The following is a 25,507-nucleotide window of genomic DNA, read 5'->3' as shown; positions in this document are numbered from 1 at the left end:
CTCTATCTCCTCAGACCCCCTCCTCCATATTGGATCAGTCCACACGCCTCTATCTCCTCAGACCCCCTCCTCCATATTGGATCAGTCCACACACACGCCTCTATCTCCTCAGACCCCTCCTCCATATTGGATCAGTCCACACACACACCTCTATCTCCTCAGACCCCCTCCTCCATATTGGATCAGTCCACACACACGCCTCTATCTCCTCAGACCCCCTCCTCCATATTGGATCAGTCCACACACCTCTATCTCCTCAGACCCCTCCTCCATATTGGATCAGTCCACACACCTCTATCTCCTCAGACCCCTCCTCCATATTGGATCAGTCCACACACCTCTATCTCCTCAGACCCCTCCTTCATATTGGATCAGTCCACACACCTCTATCTCCTCAGACCCCTCCTCCATATTGGATCAGTCCACACACCTCTATCTCCTCAGACCCCTCCTTCATATTGGATCAGTCCACACACCTCTATCTCCTCAGACCCCTCCTCCATATTGGATCAGTCCACACACCTCTATCTCCTCAGACCCCTCCTCCATATTGGATCAGTCCACACACCTCTATCTCCTCAGACCCCTCCTGCATATTGGATCAGTATGTCCTCACTCCTCAGACCCCTCCTCCATATTGGATCAGTCCACACACCTCTATCTCCTCAGACCCCCTCCTCCATATTGGATCAGTCCACACGCCTCTATCTCCTCAGACCCCTCCTCCATATTGGATCAGTCCACACGCCTCTATCTCCTCAGACCCCCTCCTCCATATTGGATCAGTCCACACGCCTCTATCTCCTCAGACCCCCTCCTCCATATTGGATCAGTCCACACACCTCTATCTCCTCAGACCCCCTCCTCCATATTGGATCAGTCCACACGCCTCTATCTCCTCAGACCCCCTCCTCCATATTGGATCAGTCCACACACCTCTATCTCCTCAGACCCCTCCTCCATATTGGATCAGTATGTCCTCACTCCTCAGACCCCCTCCTCCATATTGGATCAGTCCACACGCCTCTATCTCCTCAGACCCCCTCCTCCATATTGGATCAGTCCACACACCTCTATCTCCTCAGACCCCCTCCTCCATATTGGATCAGTCCACACACCTCTATCTCCTCAGACCCCCTCCTCCATATTGGATCAGTCCACACACCTCTATCTCCTCAGACCCCTCCTCCATATTGGATCAGTATGTCCTCACTCCTCAGACCCCCTCCTCCATATTGGATCAGTCCACACACCTCTATCTCCTCAGACCCCCTCCTCCATATTGGATCAGTCCACACACCTCTATCTCCTCAGACCCCTCCTCCATATTGGATCAGTCCACACACCTCTATCTCCTCAGACCCCCTCCTCCATATTGGATCAGTCCACACACCTCTATCTCCTCAGACCCCCTCCTCCATATTGGATCAGTCCACACACCTCTATCTCCTCAGACCCCTCCTCCATATTGGATCAGTCCACACACCTCTATCTCCTCAGACCCCCTCCTCCATATTGGATCAGTATGTCCTCACTCCTCAGACCCCCTCCTCCATATTGGATCAGTCCACACACCTCTATCTCCTCAGACCTCACGAACATGAGAAGTGAGGATGCAAGAAATCGAGGAATGATGAATTTAGAAAAAGCCACACCAAACTGACATTAAGACCTGTGTTCAGATACTCTTTTAAATCTTTCAAATACTCTCAGCAGTTGGCCGGCATGGAGCCCCAGATTAGCAATGCTTGCACTGCACCAGGCAAGCCCAGATAAAGCATTTGAAATTATTTGAAATAGTATTTTAACCAAGGCCTAGGTACAACGCAGACACAACCTTATGTACACGTGAATGAACATGTATGTATTGAAATCAGATGATTGATTTGTGTTGTTGTCATGGTGACCAGGTACACTCTACTTGGGAATGGAACCCTCAGAGTGACAGACATTCAATCAGCAGACGAAGGGCTTTACTCCTGTGAGGTCATCACAGATCTGGACAGCGTATTGGCCAGTGGCTCCATCACTGTAGTGGGTATGTGACGTGTGTGACGTGTGTGCGTGCGTGCATGCTGTCGTGTCTTTGGCATCATTAACTGAAGACTTAGTTTTGTCAAAGATTCTCTGTAATTTTTATTACACGATTAAACTGATTAATCATGTAACTGTAATTAACTCGGAAGTTGGGGCACCAAGGAAAATATTCAGATTACAAAGTTATAATTTTCCTAATATAACTTTACAGAAATGTTCAAATCTGATCAATTAGTCTTCTGATTAATGACTTATTCTTTATTTTACCTCACGTCAGTCTCATTCCAAACGTTGTAAATGGTTGGTTAACTGCACGAACCCAGTCTTCACTATGAGTCATCCATACACCAATTGTCTTAAACCATTTATTTACTAACTAAGTAATTCACAGAAATGCGTAAACATGCAGTAGATGGTTACAAGGAAATGATAACGGAGTTCCCCCAGTGGGATAAACCGGCATCGCGGCTTGGTGGACAAAAGGGAAGTGGGGGTCAACTGAGATGAGACACTACAAAGTTGATAATTATAACAATTGAAATGGTAATCCTTTGCACATGAACTCTCACTCATTCGGGAACAATTGCAATCAATATATATATATATTTATGCTCAGTGTGTCGTTGGGATCTCTGTTGAAAAGTTTGTTTCTGTTGGAGATTCTGTCCTCTCTCTCTGTCGTGGTTAGAATGAATAGTTCAGAGTGACATTCATTCATGTTGTTATAGAATAGATGTTTCGGCGGTTGTCGGGCTTCGCGTTCAATGATATTGAATTCCTAGCTGCAGACTAGAAATGAATATCAAAGACTTGTTCTTATTCTGTCGGTATCGATAGTCTAAGAGTTGAACCACGTGTGATGGTTAAAAGATTCAGCAGTCTGGTCTCAAACCTTGGCCCTCTCGTTATCGAGGTAAGCTGGTCTGCAACCTTTGTCCTCTCGTAACTGAGAGAAACATGATCTGTTGAGAAATTCTCAAAGTGGGGGTTTTATTCGGGAGTTGCAGAAAAGGCTGTCTCATGACGCCAGGTCCTAACTGTGCTCATGGGCGGTCCTCTGATTTAGTTCAACTCAAAGGGGAACTGGAGTTTCCTTCATTAAACAGTCCAAATTCACATGACACAATTTCACAAACAGTTCCATCCTCACTCATTCATCTTATACACCAATTAGATGTAAGCCTCATTGCTGAGCCCATTATACACTGCTCAAAGAAATAAAGGGAACACTAAAATAACACATCCTAGATCTGAATGAATGAAATATTCTTATTAAATACTTTTTTCTTTACATAGTTGAATGTGCTGACAATAAAATCACACAACAATTATCAATGGAAATCAAATGTATCAACCCATGGAAGTCTGGATTTGGAGTCACACTCAAAATTAAAGTGGAAAACCACACTACAGGCTGATCCAACTTTTATGTAATGTCCTTAAAACAAGTCAAAATGAGGCTTAGTAGTGTGTGTGGCCTCCACGTGCCTGTATGACCTCCCTACAACGCCTGGGCATGCTCCTGATGAGGTGGCGGATGGTCTCCTGAGGGATCACCTCCCAGACCTGGACTAAAGCATCCGCCAACTCCTGGACAGTCTGTGGTGCAACGTGGCGTTGGTGGATGGAGCGAGACATGATGTCCCAGATGTGCTCAATTGGATTCAGGTCTGGGGAACGGGCGGGCCAGTCCATAGCATCAATGCCTTCCTTTTGCAGGAACTGCTGACACACTCCAGCCTAATGAGGTCTAGCATTAGGACGAACCCAGGGCCAACCTCACCAGCATCTTGTCTCACAAGGGGTCTGAGGATCTCATCTCGGTACCTAATGGCAGTCAGGTTACCTCTGGCGAGCAAATGGAGGGCTGTGCGGCCCCTCAAAGAAATGCCACCCCACACCATGACTGACCCACCGCCAAACCGGTCATGCTGGAGGATGTTGCAGGCAGCAGAACGTTCTCCACGGCGTCTCCAGACTCTGAAACGTCTGTCACATGTGCTCAGTGTGAACCTGCTTTCATCTGTGAAGAGCACAGGGCGCCAGTGGCGAATTTGCCAATCTTGGTGTTCTCTGGCAAATGCCAAACATTTAACATTTTACATTTACATTTAAGTCATTTAGCAGACGCTCTTATCCAGAGCGACTTAAAAATTGGTGCATTCACCTTATGACATCCAGTGGAACAGCCACTTTACAATAGTGCATCTAAATCTTTTAAGGGGGGGGGTAGAAGGATTACTTTATCCTATCCTAGGTATTCCTTAAAGAGGTGGGGTTTCAGGTGTCTCCGGAAGGTGGTGATTGATTCCGCTGTCCTGGCGTCGTGAGGGAGTTTGTTCCACCATTGGGGGGCCAGAGCAGCGAACAGTTTTGACTGGGCTGAGCGGGAACTGTACTTCCTCAGTGGTAGGGAGGCGAGTAGGCCAGAGGTGGATGAACGCAGTGCCCTTATTTGGGTGTAGGGCCTGATCAGAGCCTGGAGGTACTGAGGTGCCGTTCCCCTCACAGCTCCGTGGGCAAGCACCATGGTCTTGTAGCGGATGCGAGTTTCAACTGGAAGCCAGTGGAGAGAGCGGAGGAGCGGGGTGACGTGAGAGAACTTGGGAAGGTTGAACACCAGACGGGCTGCGGCGTTCTGGATGAGTTGTAGGGATTTAATGGCACAGGCAGGGAGCCCAGCCAACAGCGAGTTGCAGTAATCCAGACGGGAGATGACAAGTGCCTGGATTAGGACCTGCGCCGCTTCCTGTGTGAGGCAGAATCATACTCTGCGGATGTTGTAGAGCATGAACCTACAGGAACGGGCCACCGCCTTGATGTTGGTTGAGAACGACAGGGTGTTGTCCAGGATCACGCCAAGGTTCTTAGCGCTCTGGGAGGAGGACACAATGGAGTTGTCAACCGTGATGGCGAGATCATGGAACGGGCAGTCCTTCCCCGGGAGGAAGAGCAGCTCCGTCTTGCCGAGGTTCAGCTTGAGGTGGTGATCCGTCATCCACACTGATATGTCTGCCAGACATGCAGAGATGCGATTCGCCACCTGGTCATCAGAGGTGGGAAAGGAGAAGATTAATTGTGTTTCGTCTGCATAGCAATGATAGGAGAGACCATGTGAGGTTATGACAGAGCCAAGTGACTTGGTGTATAGCGAGAATAGGAGAGGGCCTAGAACAGAGCCCTGGGGGACACCAGTGGTGAGAGCGCGTGGTGAGGAGACAGATTCTCGCCACGCCACCTGGTAGGAGCGACCTGTCAGGTAGGACGCAATCCAAGCGTGGGCCGCGCCGGAGATGCCCAACTCGGAGAGGGTGGAGAGGAGGATCTGATGGTTCACAGTATCGAAGGCAGCCGATAGGTCTAGAAGGATGAGAGCAGAGGCGAGAGAGTTAGCTTTAGCAGTGCGGAGCGCCTCCTTGATACAGAGAAGAGCAGTCTCAGTTGAATGACTAGTCTTGAAACCTGACTGATTTGGATCAAGAAGGTCATTCAGAGAGAGATAGCGGGAGAGCTGGCCAAGGACGGCACGTTCAAGAGTTTTGGAGAGAAAAGAAAGAAGGGATACTGGTCTGTAGTTGTTGACATCGGAGGGATCGAGTGTAGGTTTTTTCAGAATGGGTGCAACTCTCGCTCTCTTGAAGACGGAAGGGACGTAGCCAGCGGTCAGGGATGAGTTGATGAGCGAGGTGAGGTAAGGGAGAAGGTCTCCGGAAATGGTCTGGAGAAGAGAGGAGGGGATAGGGTCAAGCGGGCAGGTTGTTGGGCGGCCGGCCGTCACAAGACGCAAGATTTCATCTGGAGAGAGAGAGGAGAAAGAGGTCAGGGCACAGGGTAGGGCAGTGTGAGCAGAACCAGCGGTGTCGTTTGACTTAGCAAACGAGGATCGGATGTCGTCGACCTTCTTTTCAAAATGGTTGACGAAGTCATCTGCAGAGAGGGAGGAGGGGGGGGAGGGGGAGGAGGATTCAGGAGGGAGGAGAAGGTGGCAAAGAGCTTCCTAGGGTTAGAGGCAGATGCTTGGAATTTAGTGGTAGAAAGTGGCTTTAGCAGCAGAGACAGAGGAGGAAAATGTAGAGAGGAGGGAGTGAAAGGATGCCAGGTCCGCAGGGAGGCGAGTTTTCCTCCATTTCCGCTCGGCTGCCCGGAGCCGTCCTGCACAGTGTTGGGCTGTAAGCACAACCCCCACCTGTGGACGTCGGGCCCTCATACCACCCTCATGGAGTCTGTTTCTGACCGTTTGAGCAGACACATGCACATTTGTGGCCTGCTGGAGGTCATTTTGCAGGGCTCTGGCAGTGCTCCTCCTGCTCCTCCTTGCACAAAGGCGGAGGTAGCGGTCCTGATGCTGGGTTGTTGCCCTCGTACGGCCTCCTCCACATCTCCTGATGTACTGGCCTGTCTCCTGGTAGCTCTTCCATGCTCTGGACACTACGCTGACAGACACAGCAAACCTTCTTGCCACAGCTCGCATTGATGTACCATCCTGGATGAGCTGCACTACCTGAGCCACTTGTGTGGGTTGTAGACTCCGTCTCATGCTACCACTAGAGTGAAAGCACCGCCAGCATTCAAAAGTGACCAAAACATCAGCCAGGAATCATAGGAACTGAGAAGTGGTCTGTGGTCCCCACCTGCAGAACCACTCCTTTATTGGGGGTGTCTTGCTAATGGCCTATAATTTCCACCTGTTGTCTATTCCATTTGCACAACAGCATGTGAAATTTATTGTCAATCAGTGTTGCTTCCTAAGTGGACAGTTTGATTTCATAGGAGTGTGATTGACTTGGAGTTACATTGTGTTGTTTAAGTGTTCCCTTTATTTTTTTGAGCAGCGTATTAACAGAGTTATGGTAATGTGGCCGTATTGTCTCCCATGAGTTTCACAAAATTGTACCCAACGGACCAGTCCGTAGCTGGATTCTTCACTGATCTTTTATACCTTCTCCAGAACATAAATGTTGTTCGGTTCTCCAGTTCTGTGAGGTGGAAGAAATTCCTTTGTTCTCTCTATGAAAACTCTCTCTCTATATATACTGTGGCCATGAGGAGATAATCTCCTGGAATTTACGACCTCTGACCACAGCAGCCTAGGTGTAGGAGACAGGGGGAGGGGGATGGGGCTTGCTGTACCCGAAGAGGGCAACGTCAAAGCTGTGTGTGTGTGTGTGTGTGTGTGTGTGTGTGTGTGTGTGTGTGTGTGTGTGTGTGTGTGTGTGTGTGTGTGTGTGTGTGTGTGTGTGTGTGTGTGTGTGTGTGTGTGTGTGTGTGTGTGTGTGTGTGTGTGTGTGTGTGTGTGTGTGTGTGTGTGTGCGTGCGTCTGTCCTGCAGCCTGCCCCCCCCTCTCTCTCTAACCCCCCCTCTCTCTCAAACCTCTCTCTCCTGCAGCCTGTCCCAGCCCTCCAATGTTTCTGTCTCTGTCTGAAGAGCAGGACCACAACCTGACTCTCAGCTGGACACCTGGAAACACACACAACTCCCCCACCACAGGTACACACATGCACCGACACACACACATATTTACTATATGTATTTACTATATGTATTTACTATATGTTACTATATGTATTTACTATATGTTACTATATGTATTTACTATATGTTACTATATGTATTTACTATATGTATTTACTATATGTTACTATATGTATTTACTATATGTATTTACTATATGTTACTATATGTATTTACTATATGTATTTACTATATGTTACTATATGTATTTACTATATGTATTTACTATATGTATTTACTATATGTATTTACTATATGTATTTACTATATGTATTTACTATATGTTACTATATGTAACAATATGTATTTACTATATGTATTTACTATATGTTACTATATGTTACTATATGTATTTACTATATGTATTTACTATATGTATTTACTATATGTATTTACTATATGTATTTACTATACATCTGTATTCCTGTCAGAGTATCAGAGGATCTGAAATTTCATCTTTCAGAGAAGTATTAAAGACTGTCAGCCACACTGGATACAAATATTAAAGACTGTCAGTCACACTGGTTAAAATATTAGACTGTCAGTCACACTGGTTAAAATATTAGACTGTCAGTCACACTGGTTAAAATATTAGACTGTCAGTCACACTGGTTAAAATATTAGACTGTCAGTCACACTGGTTAAAATATTAGACTGTCAGTCACACTGGTTAAAATATTAGACTGTCAGTCACACTGGTTAAAATATTAGACTGTCAGTCACACTGGTTAAAATATTAGACTGTCAGTCACACTGGTTAAAATATTAGACTGTCAGTCACACTGGTTAAAATATTAAAGACTGTCAGCCACACTAGTTAAAATAGTAAAGACTGTCAGTCACACTGGATAAAAATATTAAAGACTGTCAGTCACACTGGTTAAAATATTAAAGACTGTCAGTCACACTGGTTAAAATATTAAAGACTGTCAGTCACACTGGATAAAAGCATCTAGTCAGCTCAATGTAAATGTATTTGGAATTCTGGTGACTTCCTGGATTGACTGAATTGTTCCTGTAAACACATATTTATATTTGACTGTTTATTTGTATGTAGAGTTTGTGGTGGAGGTAAAGGAGGAGAAACATCCTGAGGGGACGTGGGAGTCACACCGTGTGACTGGGGATGTCAATCATCTGGAGTTACACCTCCTACCGTACTCCACCTACCGCTTCCGGGTCAGCGGGGTCAACAGACTGGGGAGGAGCGACCCGTCAGAAATATCTGAGGCCTACAGCACCCAACCCACAGGTCTGACACACACACACGCGCAGAGACGCCGGTCAAATCAAATCAAATTCTATTTGTCAAATGCTGAATACAACAGCTGTAGACCTTACCGTGAAATGCTGAATACAACAGGTGTAGTAGACCTTACCATGAAATGCTGAATACAACAGGTGTAAACCTTACCGTGAAATGCTGAATACAACAGCTGTAGACCTTACCGTGAAATGCTGAATACAACAGCTAAAAGTAGAAGCTGAAATTGTTTGGGCACAGACCTGGATAGAATGACAGAACTCTGCAGGCTAACTCCTCCCCCTTTGGCAGTTCTATCTTGTCGCAAATGTTATAGTTAGGGATAGGAATTTCAGGGGTTTTGTTGGTATTCCTAAACTAGGATTCAGACACTGCTAGGACATCCGGGTTGGCAGAGTGTGCTAAAGCAGTGAATAAAACACATTTAGGGAGGAGGCTTCTAATGTTAACATGCATGAAACCAAGGCTTTTACGGTTCCAGAAGTCAACAAATGAGAGCGCCTGGGGATTGGGAGTGGAGCTATGCACTGCAGGGCCTGGATTAACCTCTACATCACCAGAGGAACCGAGGAGGAGTAGGATAAGGGTGCTGCCAAAGGCTAAAATAACTGTCCGTCTAGTACGTTTGGAACAGAGAGTAAAAGGAGCAGATTTCTTGGCAAGGAATAGATTCAAGGCATAATGTACAGACAAAGGTATGGTAGGATGAAAGAGATATTGTCACTAAAACATAATTTAAACCAGGTGATGTGTCGGAGGTGGAACTAAAGGGTTAGCTAAGGCATATTGAGCAGGGCTGGAGGCTATACAGTGAAATAAGTCAATCACTAACCAAAACAGCAATAGACAAGGCATATTGACATTAGGGAGAGGCATGCGTAGCCGAGTGATCATAGGGGTCCAGTGATTGGCTCGAGCCGGAGACAACTCGATTCAAACAGCTAGCGGGCTGGGGCTAGGAGAAGGGCCTTAGAGGGACGTCGCAACGGAAGAAGTCTGTTGTAGTTCCCTCGTGCTGTTACGTCGACAGACCAGTCATCATGGATCAGCGGGGCTCCGTGTGGTAAAAGGGTCCAGGCCAATTGGTAAAATAGGTATAGTGGCCAAAGAACTTGTCCGATGGGCCTCTTCAGCTAACAGTCCAATATGCGCTAGACAGCTAGTGGGCCGCGGCTAGCAGGCTAGCAGATGGACATTCAGGGGACGTCGCGACGGAGGAGCCAGTTGAAAAACCCCTTTGGCCAGATTATGTCGGTAGTCCAGTCATGATAGATCGGCGGGGCTCCGTGTAAAAAGGGTCCAGGCCATTTGGCAAAATAGGTATTGTAGCCCAATAATTGGCTGATGGACCTCTTCAGCTAGCCGGGAGATGGGCCTAGCTCGAGGCTAGCTCCAGGCTAACTGGTGCTTGCTTCGGGAAAGAGACGTTAGCCAGGAGTAGCCACTCTGATAGCAGCTAGCTAGCTGTGATGATCCGGTGTAAAGGTTCAGAGCTTGCAGCAGGAATTCGTAGACGTGGTAGAGAAAAAGCAGTCCAATATGCTCTGGGTTGATGTCGCGCTGTGCTGACTGGCAGGAGTTGACCGGGCTGAGGCTGGCTGATGTCCAAATTAACGGTGATGACCGCTAGCGTTGGCTATCTGACTACTAGCTAGTAACTAGTTAGCTGGCTAGCTGCTGATGGGGGTTCCGGTTCTAAAGTGTAAAAAAATAGTAGATCTGTACCACATTGTTTGAGGCGGATTACTTCAGTCTGTTGGTGTTATAACTCTCTCTCTCTGATTACATTAGTCTGTTGTTATAACACTCTCTCTCCCCCTCTCTCTCTAGTTCCTGAAAGTTACCCTCTAAATGTGCGTAGTGAGTCTACAGAACCAGGAACACTGGTCATCATGTGGGAGGTACATAACATGCTCTTGTGTGTGTGTGTGTGTGTGTGTGTGTGTGTGTGTGTGTGTGTGTGTGTGTGTGTGTGTGTGTGTGTGTGTGTGTGTGTGTGTGTGTGTGTGTGTGTGTGTGTGTGTGTGTGTGTGTGTGTGTGTCGTTTGTGTGTAATGTGTGTCTGTGGTGTGAGTGTGATGTGTGTGTTGTGAGTATTTTGTGGTGTGTGTGTGTGTCGTTGTCTGTCTCTCTCTCTCTGTGTCCGTGTGCATGCGTGTGTCAAAAACGTACGTCTATATAACTTGTGTGTGTGTGTGTGTGTGTAGGAGATTGACCGTCGTTTGTACAACGGGTCGGGGTTCCAGTATAAGGTGTCATGGCGACAGGTTCAGGAGCATCACTGGAGCCATACCCATGTTCCACATCCTCCCTACCTGGTGAACGGAACCAGAGCGTTCTCTAGTTATGAGATGAAGGTCCAGGCTGTCAACTCTCTGGGAGAGGGGCCACATCCTGTTCCTGTTATAGGACACTCTGGAGAGGACTGTATGTACTCACACTCACAAACTCACACACTCATACACCCACACACTCTCTCTGGAGAGGACTGTATGTACACACACTCACACACAGTCGGGTTTAATGAATACAAAACAATACAAAAAATAAATAAATGTATAATTCTTGTGTAATTTAATCTATAGGCTACATTGAGGTTTTTCTTTCATTATTTTAGGTTGTCTGGCATTAGTGCTCAAGCCTAAGATTTAGGGCCCAGCTTTACAAGCCAAATAGCCTACATACCAATCGCCAAAAGATTTTTGGAATTCGCACAAAATGTCGATCCACTGAGTCAAAAAGGACAATGTCAGAGTTGAATTCAATAAGAGAAAAGCTGTGAAATGGAGAGTTGAAAATAAAGAGAAGGGAGGACCAGAACAGTAATGTTTGGGAAAGATTTAGTGACGTGGTTAAAGAGGATGACAGCAGTGAATGTTACGTGTGATGATTGTGAGGCGCTGTACAAATTAGACAGTCACAAGATGGGAACTTCAAATAGGCCTATAGCATGTCAAGGGAACTGTAGCTTGCTGTTCAGATAGGTTAAACTGACATCTGGACACTGACGACAGTTCTATAACCTCTCCCTGACCAAGTCTGTAATACCTACATGTTTTGAGCGGACCACCATAGTCCCTGCGCCGAAGAAAGTGAAGGTAACCTGCCTAAATGACTACCGCCCCGTAGCGCTCACGTTGGTAGACATGAAGTGCTTTGAAAGGCTGGTCATGGCTCACATCAACACCATCATCCCAGAAACCCTAGACCCACTCCAATTTGCATACCATCCCACCAGATCCACAGATGAATCAATCTCAATCGCACTCCACACGGCCCTTTCCCACCTGGACAAAACACCTATGGACATGCTATTCATTGACTACAGCTCAGCGTTCAACACCATAGTGCCCTCAAAGCTCATCACTAAGCTAAGGACCCTGGGACTAATGTTCTCCCTCTGCAACTGGATCCTGGGCTTCCTGACGGGCCACCCCCAGGTGGTAAGGGTAAGCAACAACAAATCTGCCACGCTGATACTCAACACGGGGGCCCCTCAGGGGTACATGCTCAGTCCCCTCCTGTACTCCCTGTTCACCGACGACTGCATTGCCACGCACGACTCCAACACCATTATTACGTTTTCTGATGACTCAACAGTGTACTGTTCACCGACAACGATGAGACAACCTATGGGGAGGAGGTCAGAGACCTGGCAGTGTGGTGTCAGGACAACAACCTGTCCCTCAACGTGAGCAAGACAAAGGAGAAGATCATGGATTACAGGAAAGGAGGACCAGACAGGCCCCCATTCACATCGACGGGACTGTAGTGGAGCTGGTCGAGGGCTGGTCGAGAGTCCTTGGTGTCCACATCACAAACTATCATGGTCCAAACATACCAAGACAGTCGTGAAGAGGGCACGAAAATGCCTTTTCCCCCTCAGGAAACTGAATAAATTTGGCATGGGTCCCCAGATCCTCAAGAAGTTCTACAGCTGCACCATCGAGAGCATCCTGACCAGTTGCATCACAGCCTGGTATGGCAACTGCTCGGCAGCCGACTGTAAGGCCCTAAAGAGGGTAGTGCATACGGCCCATTACATCACTGGGGCCAAGTTTCCTACCATCCAGGACCTATATACTAGGCAGTGTCAGAGGAAGGCCCAAAAAATGGTCAAAGACTCCAGTCACCCATGCCATAGACTGTTCTCTCTGTTACTGCATAGCAAGCTGTACCGGAGTGCCAAGTCTAGGTCCAAATGGTTATTTTACAGCTTCTACCCCCATAAAACTGCTGAACAACTCAACTCGGACAACCGGACTATTTACATTATTAAACTGCTGCTACTCTCTGTTTATTATCTATGTCCCTTTACCTACATATACAAATTACCTCTAACCTGCACCCCCACACACTGACCTACTTGCAGTACCCCTGCATATAGCCTCGTTATTGTTATTTTATTGTGTTACTTTTTTCTTTTTTTAAACTTTATTTTGTAAATAGTAAATATGTGACTGACTGGCTCAAATCAGTCTTACGTAGCAACATACTATACACATTTTACACAGATAATCTGTTTTACAATAGTTATATTTAGTTTGTTTTTAGTCCTGACCTTCCTATATTTCTGATGTCTATCCAGTTTGATTTCTATTTGTAAATGTGCTATTTCACAAAATGAGCCTATATACAGTATATTTTACAGACCCTGTATGTTTTACATTAGTTATCTTGTATCTTGCAGCGTTAGTTCTTGGCAAATATCGCAATTCTTCAGCCATTCCTGGACCGGTGACCAAAAACGAGAAACATATGGACAGTACCAAAATAAATGATCTAATGACTCTGCCTCCTCACAGCAGAATCTGCAAAACTGGGAAGATTGTATCCCCCATATATATATAACATTCTGTTGGTTGCAAGCTCATTTGTCCTGGGATATAAACATTGAGTTGTTATTTGACCTGAAATGCACAAGGTCCTCTACTCTGACAATTAATCCACACATAAAACGGTCAACCGAATCGTTTCTCGGTCTCTCCTCCTTCCAGGCCTTTTCTTCTCTGGACTTTATAATGCGATTGGCAACTTTCATGAATTAGGTGCATTGCCGCCACTGACCTCGTTCATCTTTCAGTCACCCACGTGGGTATAACCAATGAGGAGATGGCATGTGGGTACCTGCTTCTATAAACCAATGAGGAGATGGGAGAGGCAGGACTTGCAGTGTGTTGGCGCGCCAAGCAGTGTGGGGGGAACAATTGAATAATATAGATTTCTAAATACATTTTGCAACGCTCACACACGCGACGCGAACGGTGTAGTCAGCCTGTTAGGTTTTGATCAGTAACCATGGTCAAATAGTTAGCCACTGTGTACTGTCGATTTAGGGCCAGATAACACTGCATTTAGCTTTGTGCTTGTGTTTCCCAGTAAGTAATGTAGTTTGGTTTTGACTGTGTTGTAATTTGATTTATTCTGATTGATTGGATGTTCGTTCTGGTCCTGAAGCTGAGGGGACTCTGGATGAGGGGACTCTATTCTTTGCTCAGCTCTTGGCATTGCAGGACTTGGAAATTATATGAGAGGGGTTGTATTTATTTAAAGGTTTCTAAAACGTTTCTATTACATTTTAGAGGTTTCTAAAACGTAATGCTGAATTTTTGAGTTTGTATTATTAGTGGATATTGGCCTAATTCTGCCCTGCGTGCATTGTTTGAACTCCGCATTCAGGGTTTCATTGGGGTGTTTGTCTCACCCCATACCTCCCTGCCATAAAGTGCAATTGGTTTAATGACACATTTAATTAGTTTTAGCCAAACTGAATTGTGGAGACCTGAGGATTCCTCGAGAATAGTGGCCAATTCGTTGATGTAAATATTGAAGAGTGCAGGGCTCAGAATGCAACCCTGACGAAGGCCCCGCCCCTGGTTAAAGAATTCTGTTATTTTCTTGCCAATTTTAATGCTGCACGTATTGCCAGTATACATTGATTTAATTCTGTCATGTGTTTTACCCCCTACAGCACTTTTCAATAACTTTGTAGAACAGTCCTGCATGCCAAATAGAATCAAATGCTTTTTGGAAGTCAATAAAGCAAGCGTACATTTTGGTATTATTTTGGTGGACATGTTTATCTATCAGGGTGTGTAGGGTGTAAATATGATCAGCCATGTGATGTTTTGGTATAAATCCAATTCTCTCTCTCTGTGTCTCTGTGTCTGTCTGTCTCCTCTCTCTATGTCTCTTTGTGTTTTTGTGTCTCTGTGTCTCTCTCTCTCTCTCTCTCTCTCTCTCTCTCTCTCTCTCTCTCTCTCTCTCTCTCTCTCTCTCTCTCTCTCTCTCTCTCTCTCTCGCTTTCTCTCTCTCGCTTTCTCTCTCTCGCTTTCTCTCTCTCTCTCTTCTCTGGGAGATTTTGGAGTTTGAGTGTTTGGTGTGGAGGGCTCTTCTCTCTCTTTTCTTTACATGTTATTTTCTTTCTCTCTCTCGCTTTCTCTCTCTCTCTCTGTCTCTCTCCCTCTCTCTCGTAGTCCATGCTGGGAGATTTTGGAGTTTGAGTGTTTGGTGTGGAGGGCTCTATCCTAATTAACTTTCTTGATTCTTTTCTTTACATGTTATTTTCTATGGTGGTTAATGCAATATTTGTTTTAGCGGTATCCACAGTTTTTTTCAAAGTTAGGGTGGAAGAGGACAGAGGAACTTTCCTGGGGTTTGGAAGGTGTGGTGTGCGCGATGGTTTCTCAGCCTAGCGCGGAGGAGACGCTGTCGATACGGCATGGATTCAGGTGTGTTCCTGAGAACGGAGTTAAGGTGGAGGAGGTTCTGCTCGCAGTCGGTGAACATGTAGGAGCTGAATTTATGCATTCTGCTTCTAGAATGAACAAAGCTGTGTTTGTGTTCATGAAAAGGGCTAATTTGGTTGGTAGGCTAATTGCTAGCGGAATATTTGTAAGGGATGTGTTGGTGTCAATTTCACATCTCTCTACCCCTTCAACAACAGTTGTTGTAAGCCTCCGTTTATTATGGATAATCAAATCAGGAAAGAGCTTATTCGTTTTGGTAAGTTTGCTAGCGGTTTTTGTGTCAGCAGGCTTTCAGGCAGATGTCGTTAATCACGTTGTTTCGTTCAGGAGGCAAGTGTTTATGTTTCTGAACAATAATGAGCAACAACTAAATGTGCATTTCAAAGTGAGGCACGTGGAAGAGCTCTATGCAGGGTTTGCCAGCACAGATAGTCTACAGTGTTTTGAGTGTGGGGATTTGGGGCATAAGAGCTCTGCGTGCCACATAAAGGCCGTAGACAAGGTGAGGGTACAAGCGCCAGTGGGGGAAATCAAGGTCAATGTGCAGGGGCTAAGGAGATGTAGACAGCAGAAGCTGAGCCTAGTCATGCCAGGGAAGGTGTTGTAGATGAGGCTGGGAATAGTCAGGCTATGAATGGTGGTGTAGCAGAGGCTGGGCCTAGTCAGGCTAGAGATGGTGGGGCAGATGAGGCTGGGTCTAGTCAGGCTAGAGATGGTGGGGTAGATGAGGCTGGGTCTAGTCAGGTTAGAGATGGTGGTGTTCATGAGGCTGGGTCTAGTCAGGCTAGAGATGGTGGGGTAGATGAGGCTGGGTATAGTCACGCTAGAGATGGTGGGGTAGATGAGGCTGGGTCTAGTCAGGCTAGAGATGGTGGTGTTCATGAGGCTGGGTCTAGTCAGTCTAGAGATGGTGGTGTTCATGAGGCTGGGTCTAGTCAGGCTAGAGATGGTGGTGTTCATGAGGCTGGGTCTAGTCAGGCTAGAGATGGTGGGGTAGATGAGGCTGGGAATAGTCAGGCTATGAATGGTGGTGTAGCAGAGGCTGGGTCTAGTCAGGCTAGAGATGGTGGGGTAGATGAGGCTGGGTATAGTCAGGCTAGAGATGGTGGGGTAGATGAGGCTGGGTCTAGTCAGGCTAGAGATGGTGGTGTTCATGAGGCTGGGTCTAGTCAGGCTAGAGATGGTGGTGTTCATGAGGCTGGGTCTAGTCAGGCTAGAGATGGTGGTGTTCATGAGGCTGGGTCTAGTCAGGCTAGAGATGGTGGGGTAGATGAGGCTGGGTTATTGGTCTCTTTCTCTGCTGGCTTTTCTCCCACTTCATATGGAGACTCTTCAGGTAGGCTCGCTCAATATAAATGGCTCCAGAGATGCGGGAAAGAGGAGTGTGTTGGGTGAATATGTAAAACAAACAAAAGTACAGGTGTTGTTTCTGCAGGAGACGCATATTGATGTGGTGAATGAAGTCGATTGGGGGCTCTGGTGGAAAGGGGCAAGTGTGTTGATGCATGGGACAGATCTTAGTGCAGGAGAGACAGTCCTCTAGCACCGGGGCTGTCTGTGTGTTGATCCATGGGACAGATCTTAGTGCAGGTGTGGCAGTCCTCTAGCACCGGGGCTGTCTGTGTGTTGAGCCATGGGACAGATCTTAGTGCAGGTGTGGCAGTCCTCTAGCACCGGGGCTGTCTGTGTGTTGAGCCATGGGACAGATCTTAGTGCAGGTGTGGCAGTCCTCTAGCACCGGGGCTGTCTGTGTGTTGAGCCATGGGACAGATCTTAGTGCAGGGGTGGCAGTCCTCTAGCACTGGGGCTGTCTGTGTGTTGATCCATGGGACAGATCTTAGTGCAGGGGTGGCAGTCCTCTAGCACCGGGGCTGTCTGTAAAACGTTGCTCCTCAAAGGAGGTGTGTAAAGGTAGGCTGCTTGTTGTTAAAGCAGAAATTAACAACATGGGTTTTGTCTTTATAAATGTGTATGCGCCTAACACAGGGAGAGAAAGAGGGGTTCTATTTGGGAGTCTTAGACAGGAACTCTCACAGGTAGCGCCTGAGGAGACGCGGAGAATGGATTTTTACAAAAGACAGAAATGGGGAAGAACCTCATTCAGTGTCCGTGGGAGTATTAAGGGACATCATTAATCAGTTCGATCTAGTGGATGTTTGGAGAACTAAACATCCAAACACCAGACAGTATACATGGGTGAAGGTCTTTGGGGCTAGGGTGAGTGCAGCCCAACACCAGACAGTAAACATGGGTGAAGGTCTTTGGGGCTAGGGTGAGTGCAGCCCAACACCAGACAGTAAACATGGGTGAAGGTCTTTGGGGCTAGGGTGAGTGCAGCCCAACACCAGACAGTAAACATGGGTGAAGGTCTTTGGGGCTAGGGTGAGTGCAGCCCAACACCAGACAGTATACATGGGTGAAGGTCTTTGGGGCTAGGGTGAGTGCAGCCCAACACCAGACAGTAAACATGGGTGAAGGTCTTTGGGGCTAGGGTGAGTGCAGCCCAACACCAGACAGTAAACATGGGTGAAGGTCTTTGGGGCTAGGGTGAGTGCAGCCCAACACCAGACAGTATACATGGGTGAAGGTCTTTGGGGCTAGGGTGAGTGCAGCCCAACACCAGACAGTATACATGGGTGAAGGTCTTTGGGGCTAGGGTGAGTGCAGCCCAACACCAGACAGTAAACATGGGTGAAGGTCTTTGGGGCTAGGGTGAGTGCAGCCCAACACCAGACAGTAAACATGGGTGAAGGTCTTTGGGGCTAGGGTGAGTGCAGCCCAACACCAGACAGTATACATGGGTGAAGGTCTTTGGGGCTAGGGTGAGTGCAGCCCAACACCAGACAGTATACATGGGTGAAGGTCTTTGGGGCTAGGGTGAGTGCAGCCCAACACCAGACAGTATACATGGGTGAAGGTCTTTGGGGCTAGGGTGAGTGCAGCCCAACACCAGACAGTAAACATGGGTGAAGGTCTTTGGGGCTAGGGTGAGTGCAGCCCAACACCAGACAGTAAACATGGGTGAAGGTCTTTGGGGCTAGGGTGAGTGCAGCCCAACTTGATCGGTTTTACATGTCTAGGAATCGGAGCAGTAGGCTGCTGGGCGCTACCATTCTCCCGGTGGGGATTTTGGATCATCACATAACCATGGCTCGGGTGTCTATTTCACCAGGGCTCCAGCAGGCATCTTATTGGAAGTTCAATGTAAAGCTCTTACAAGATGCCACTTTTTGCTCAGGTTTCCAGACCTTTTGGGAAAGGTGGGGGCAGCGAAGAGAGGAGTATGAGTCTCTGAGTCAATGGTGGGATGTGGGGAAAGTCCAAATTCGGCTTTTCTGTCAACAGTACACAGCTCTCTCATCCTCAGAGGCTAGGAGAGTATTGTGGGAACTAGAGCGTTGTATTAGTGAGATGGAGGTAGAGATGGTGGGGCAAGGCAATGTAGGCCTCCAGGCTAATTTAGCTGAATTACGTAGGGACCTGGGCAGTTTTTTCCAGATTAAAGCAAAGGGAGCACTTGTAAGAGCTAGGTTCTCCATGCTCAAGGAGATGGATGCTCCCAGCTCCTTCTTCTTTGGTTTGGAAAGACAGAGCAGTGAAGCCAAGGGTATGCATTATCTACGGCTGTCTGATGGGAGGGTGACCTCTGGTGGGTGATATGAGGCTGTCTGATGGGCGGGTGACCTCTGTGGTGAGGGAGATGCGGGAGCGGACTGTGGAGTTTTATACTGAGTTGTATAGGGCAGAAGTGTGTGATCCAATGTAATAATAATAATATAATATAATAATATAATAATAATATAATAATAATATAATATATATAATAATATATGTGTGCTCAAGTCTTGTTCGCAGGACTCCCGAAGCTCTCTCTGGCACAGAGGGATGAAATGGACATTCCTCTGTTGTCCCAGCAACTGGCAGAGGCCGTAACCCAGATGTCCCCAGGTCGTGCACCGGGGGTCGTGTACCGGGGGTCGGTGGACTCCCAGTGGAGTTTTATAAAAATTCTGGGGAATAATTGAACAGGATTTCTTTTGCGTGTTGCGAGAATGCGTCGGGGTAGGAGAGTTGCCGATGAGCTGCCGTCGGGCGGCTCTGACTCTCCTGCCCAAAAAAACGGGACTTGTGTGAACTTAAGAACTGGAGGCCTGTGGCATTACTCTGTGCGGACTACAAGATATTTGTAGTCCTCTCTAACAGACTGAAGGCCCATCTGGACTCGATAGGACATAAGGACCAATCATCTTGTGTACCGGGACGCTCAATCACCAACAACTTGTTCTTAATCAGGGACATGTTGAACTTGTCGAGAGATTCTGTCTCTTTAGATCAAGAGAAGGCTTTTGATAGAGTGGACCATCTGAGTGGAGTATCTGTTTCATGTATTATTGGATTTGGGAAGAGTTTGTTGACACGTGTGAAGCTGTTGTATGCTGGGGCGTCATGTATGGTCAAGGTGGGAGGGGGGCTCAGTAGGCCAGTCTGGGTGAGACGGGGCATTAGACAAGGATGCCCTCTATCTCTCCCCTGTCTCTCGCTGTGTCTCTCCTCTGTCTCTCGCTGTGTCTCTCCCCTGTCTCTCGCTGTGTCTCTCGCTGTGTCTCTCCCCTGTCTCTCGCTGTGTCTCTCGCTGTGTCTCTCCCCTGTCTCTCGCTGTGTCTCTCCCCTGTCTCTCGCTGTGTCTCTCCCTTGTCTCTCACTGTGTCTCTCCCCTGTCTCTCGCTGTGTCTCTCCCCTGTCTCTCGCTGTGTCTCTCCACTGTGTCTCGCTGTGTCTCTCCACTGTGTCTCGCTGTGTCTCTCTCGTGTCTCTCGCTGTGTCTCTCGCTGTGTCTCTCCCCTGTCTCTCGCTGTGTCTCTCCCCTGTCTCTCGCTGTGTCTCTCCCCTGTCTCTCGCTGTGTCTCTCCCCTGTCTCTCGCTGTGTCTCTCCACTGTGTCTCGCTGTGTCTCTCGCTGTGTCTCTCCACTGTATCTCGCTGTGTCTCTCGCTGTGTCTCTCCCCTGTCTCTCGCTGTGTCTCTCTCCTGTCTCTCGCTGTGTCTCTCGCTGTGTCTCGCTGTGTCTCTCTCCTGTCTCTCGCTGTGTCTCTCGCTGTGTCTCTCCCCTGTCTCTCGCTGTGTCTCTCCCCTGTCTCTCGCTGTGTCTCTCGCTGTGTCTCTTGCTGTGTCTCTCCCCTGTCTCTCGCTGTGTCTCTCCCCTGTCTCTCGCTGTGTCTCTCTCCTGTCTCTCGCTGTGTCTCTCCCCTGTCTCTCCCCTGTCTCTCGCTGTGTCTCTCTCCTGTCTCTCGCTGTGTCTCTCGCTGTGTCTCTCGCTGTGTCTCTCCCCTGTCTCTCGCTGTGTCTCTCCCCTGTCTCTCGCTGTGTCTCTCCCCTGTCTCTCGCTGTGTCTCTCCCCTGTCTCTCGCTGTGTCTCTCGCTGTGTCTCTCGCTGTGTCTCTCCCGTGTCTCTTGCTGTGTCTCTCCCCTGTCTCTCGCTGTGTCTCTCCCGTGTCTCTCCCGTGTCTCTTGCTGTGTCTCTCCCCTGTCTCTTGCTGTGTCTCTCCTGTGTCTCTCCCCTGTCTCTCGCTGTGTCTCTCCCCTGTCTCTCGCTGTGTCTCTCCCCTGTCTCTTGCTGTGTCTCTCCTGTGTCTCTCCCCTGTCTCTTGCTGTGTCTCTCCCCTGTCTCTCGCTGTGTCTCTCCCGTGTCTGTCTGTCTGTCTGTCTGTCTGTCTGTCTGTCTGTCTGTCTGTCTGTCTGTCTGTCTGTCTGTCTGTCTGTCTGTCTGTCTGTCTGTCTGTCTGTCTGTCTGTCTGTCTGTCTGTCTGTCTGTCTGTCTGTCTGTCTGTCTGTCTGTCTGTCTGTCTGTCTCGTAGTTAATCTCCTATCACTCCAGCATTGTAAAAAATATTGTTGAGATAATGGCCAAATAACAATAATCTCCTCTCTCTCCCAGACCCGCTGGCCTCTCCATCTAAAATCAGTGTGTCAGTAGATAACAGCTCAGCCATTGTAAGGTGGCAGCCGGTTGACACACACACGGTCCAGGGTCACCTGCTGGGTTATAAGGTAAAAAAACACGCTTTCACAACATTCCACATGCACGTAGGCCATGAAATATGACTAAGAATGGAGAATGTTCATTGGCTGGGAAAGTGGCCCCTTATGTAAGGGAACAGACCAATCAATCTCTTCCCTTCTCTGGTTAATATATATTTCCCCCTTCCCTCTTCATCTCTCCGCTCTCTCTCTCTCTCTGTCTCTCTGTCTCTCTCTCTCTCTCTCTCTCTCTCTCTCTCTCTCTCTCTCTCTCTCTCTCTCTCTCCCTCTCTCTCTCTCTCTCTCTCTCTCTCTCTCTCTCTCTCTCTCTCTCTCTCTCTCTCTCTCTCTCTCTCTCTCTCTCTCTCTCTCTCTCTCTCTCTCTCTCTCTCTCTCTCTTTCTCTCTCTTTCTCTTTCTCTCTCTCTGTCTCTGTCTCTGTCTCTGTCTCTGTCTCTGTCTCTCTCTCTGTCTGTCTCTCTGTCTCTGTCTCTGTCTCTCTCTCTGTCTCTGTCTCTCCCTCTGTCTCTGTCTCTGTCTCTCTCTCTGTCTCTCTCTCTGTCTCTGTCTCTCTCTCTGTCTCTGTTTCTCTCTCTCTCTCTGTCTCTGTCTCTGTCTCTCTCTCTCTCTCTGTCTCTGTCTCTGTCTCTCTCTCTCTCTCTCTCTGTCTCTGTCTCTCTCTCTCTCTCTCTCTCTCTCTCTCTGTCTCTCTCTCCCTCTGTCTCTGTCTCTCTCTCTCCCTCTGTCTCTGTCTCTCTGTCTCTGTCTCTCTCTCAATCTCTCTCTCTCTCTAGATATATCTGAAGAGGTTGGGTTCCCAGGGAGGAAGAGAGCATAGAGTTATTGGACGCAGAGAGGTGAGAGAGATTAAGGGAGGAGTGGAGCGAGGAACGGAGAGAAAGGAGGAGAGGTGGGTTGTGGAGGTGAACGGCAACAAGACAAAAGATGTGGTGACGGGGCTCAAACTCTATTCCCTGTACGAGCTGTCAATGACAACCTTCAACAAAAAGGGGGAGGGGCCTCACTCACCGACACACCCCTTCAGGACACCGGAGGGAGGTGAGCAGGAGAGTGTGAGTGTTTACTTATGTGTGAGGTTGGCAATGTAATAATATAATGTGTCTGTGTCTGTGTGTGTGTGTGTGTGTGTGTGTGTGTGTGTGTGTGTGTGTGTGTGTGTGTGTGTGTGTAGTTCCTGGTCCTCCTGCCTCTCTGGAGTTTGAGAGTCCGTCGGAGACAGAGTTAACCCTTCACTGGAGGCCCCCCACTCAGCCCAACGGACAACTTGTGGGATATGTTCTACAGTACCAACAGAGTAAATCACACGCACACAAACAAATACAAACACACACAGAGAGTACCTGAGTTAAGATTATAAGACATAACGTGACTCATACAGGGGGCAATCGAATTGGAGCAGGGCCCCAGTACAATCATGGACAGTGAAGAAAGCCATTTTGTGAACAGCACCATCAAACACCATCACACAGTCTCTAACCCTGTGTCTCCCCTCTCCAGTTTCAGACAGCCTCTAACCCTGTGTCTCCCCTCTCCAGTTTCAGACAGCCTCTAACCCTGTGTCTCCCCTCTCCAGTTTCAGACAGCCTCTAACCTTGTGTCTCCCCTCTCCAGTTTCAGACAGCCTCTAACCCTGTGTCTCCCCTCTCCAGTTTCAGACAGCCTATAACCCTGTGTCTCCCCTCTCCAGTTTCAGACAGCCTCTAACCCTGTGTCTCCCCTCTCCAGTTTCAGACAGCCTCTAACACTGTGTCTCCCCTCTTCAGTTTCAGACAGTCTCTAACCCTGTGTCTCCCCTCTCTAGTTTCAGACAGTCTCTAACCCTGTGTCTCCCCTCTCCAGTTTCAGACAGCCTCTATCCCTGTCTCCCCTCTCCAGTTTCAGACAGCCTCTAACCCTGTGTCTCCCCTCTCCAGTTTCAAACAGCCAAAACAGTCCTCATCAGGTAGAGGTGATCTATGACCCTGTGTCTCCCCTCTCCAGTTTCAGACAGCCGAAACAGTCCTCCTCAGGTAGAGGTGATCTATGACCCTGTGTCTCCCCTCTCCAGTTTCAGACAGCCGAAACAGTCCTCCTCAGGTAGAGGTGATCTATGACCCTGTGTCTCCCCTCTCCAGTTTCAGACAGCCGAAACAGTCCTCCTAAGGTAGAGGTGATCTATGACCCTGTGTCTCCCCTCTCCAGTTTCAGACAGCCTCTAACCCTGTGTCTCCCCTCTCCAGTTTCAGACAGCCGAAACAGTCCTCCTCAGGTAGAGGTGATCTATGACCCTGTGTCTCCCCTCTCCAGTTTCAGACAGCCTCTAACCCTGTGTCTCCCCTCTCCAGTTTCAGACAGCCGAAACAGTCCTCCTCAGGTAGAGGTGATCTATGACCCTGTGTCTCCCCTCTCCAGTTTCAAACAGCCGAAACAGTCCTCCTCAGGTAGAGGTGATCTATGACCCTGTGTCTCCCCTCTCCAGTTTCAGACAGCCGAAACAGTCCTCCTCAGGTAGAGGTGATCTATGACCCTGTGTCTCCCCTCTCCAGTTTCAGACAGCCTCTAACCCTGTGTCTCCCCTCTCCAGTTTCAGAGGTGATCTATGACTGAAACAGTGTCTCCCCTCAGGTAGAGGTGATCTAACCCTGTGTCTCCCTCTCCAGTTTCAGACAGCCGAAACAGTCCTCCTCAGGTAGAGGTGATCTATGACCCTGTGTCTCCCCTCCAGTTTCAGACAGCCTCTAACCCTGTGTCTCCCCTCTCCAGTTTCAGACAGCCGAAACAGTCCTCCTCAGGTAGAGGTGATCTATGACCCTGTGTCTCCCCTCTCCAGTTTCAGACAGCCTCTAACCCTGTGTCTCCCCTCTCCAGTTTCAGACAGCCGAAACAGTCCTCCTCAGGTAGAGGTGATCTATGACCCTGTGTCTCCCCTCTCCAGTTTCAGACAGCCTCTAACCCTGTGTCTCCCCTCTCCAGTTTCAGACAGCTGAAACAGTCCTCCTCAGGTAGAGGTGATCTATGACCCTGTGTCTCCCCTCTCCAGTTTCAGACAGCCGAACCCTGTGTCTCCCCTCTCCAGTTTCAGACAGCCTCTAACCCTGTGTCTCCCCTCTCCAGTTTCAGACAGCCGAAACAGTCCTCCTCAGGTAGAGGTGATCTATGACCCTGTGTCTCCCTCTCCAGTTTCAGACAGCCTGGACAGTCCTCCTCAGGTAGAGGTGATCTATGACCCTGTGTCTCCCCTCTCCAGTTTCAGACAGCCTCTAACCCTGGAGTCTCCCCTCTCCAGTTTCAGACAGAGGTAACAGTCCTTCAGGTAACAGTTCTGGACCCTTGTCTCCCCTCTCCAGTTTTTTAAGATTAACTACTGTAACCCTGTTGTCTCACAGAGTTTCAGACAGCCGATTAACTTCTCAGGTAACATGATCTATGACCCTGTATCTCCCCTTTAGTTTCAGACAGCCTCTAACCCTGTGTCTCCCTCTCCAGTTTCAGATATTAACTCCTCTAACCCTGTGTCTCCCTTCTCCAGTTTCAATATTAACTTCTGTAACATGAGGTGATCTATGACCCTAGCTATTTTAATATTAACTACTGTAACCCTGTTGTCTCCCTAGCTATTTTAATATTAACTACTCCTAATATGTGGTGATCTATGACCCTGTATTTTAATTTAACTACTGTAATAGTCCTTGTCTCAGGTAGCTATTTTAATATTAACTACTGTAACATGTGGTCTGGACCCTCATAGCTATTTTACCTGATTAACATCTGCTGGACAGGGACCACCAATAACACGGGAGTTGTCCACCCTGCTATTTTAATATTAACTACTGTAATAGTTCTGGTTGTCTCACCTAGCTATTTTAATATTAACTACTGTAACATATTGGTTGTCTCACCTAGCTATTTTAATATTAACTACTGTAACAT

The 25,507-nt window shown here is 47.9% G+C and overlaps 1 protein-coding gene across 1 annotated transcript in view; it reads left to right on the top strand.

The window, feature by feature from the left end:
- The window catches only part of LOC124018249 (neural cell adhesion molecule L1.1-like), a 153,104-nt gene that overhangs the window by 64,158 nt on the left and 63,439 nt on the right, over window positions 1–25,507 (top strand). Inside the window, 14 exon segments of the mRNA XM_046333517.1 lie at window positions 1,911–2,038; window positions 7,423–7,524; window positions 8,606–8,800; window positions 10,643–10,713; window positions 11,020–11,239; window positions 21,496–21,608; window positions 22,372–22,636; window positions 22,770–22,892; window positions 23,579–23,674; window positions 23,923–24,018; window positions 24,341–24,369; window positions 24,513–24,579; window positions 24,692–24,875; window positions 25,107–25,123. Coding sequence (XP_046189473.1) covers window positions 1,911–2,038; window positions 7,423–7,524; window positions 8,606–8,800; window positions 10,643–10,713; window positions 11,020–11,239; window positions 21,496–21,608; window positions 22,372–22,636; window positions 22,770–22,892; window positions 23,579–23,674; window positions 23,923–24,018; window positions 24,341–24,369; window positions 24,513–24,579; window positions 24,692–24,875; window positions 25,107–25,123 — 1,706 coding nt within the window.

The sequence above is a fragment of the Oncorhynchus gorbuscha genome, linkage group LG03 (assembly GCF_021184085.1).
Source record: "Oncorhynchus gorbuscha isolate QuinsamMale2020 ecotype Even-year linkage group LG03, OgorEven_v1.0, whole genome shotgun sequence".
NCBI classification, from domain to species: Eukaryota; Metazoa; Chordata; class Actinopteri; order Salmoniformes; family Salmonidae; genus Oncorhynchus; species Oncorhynchus gorbuscha.
Note: the sequence above shows the minus strand (reverse complement) of the source record. Positions and strands in the feature narration are given on the sequence as shown.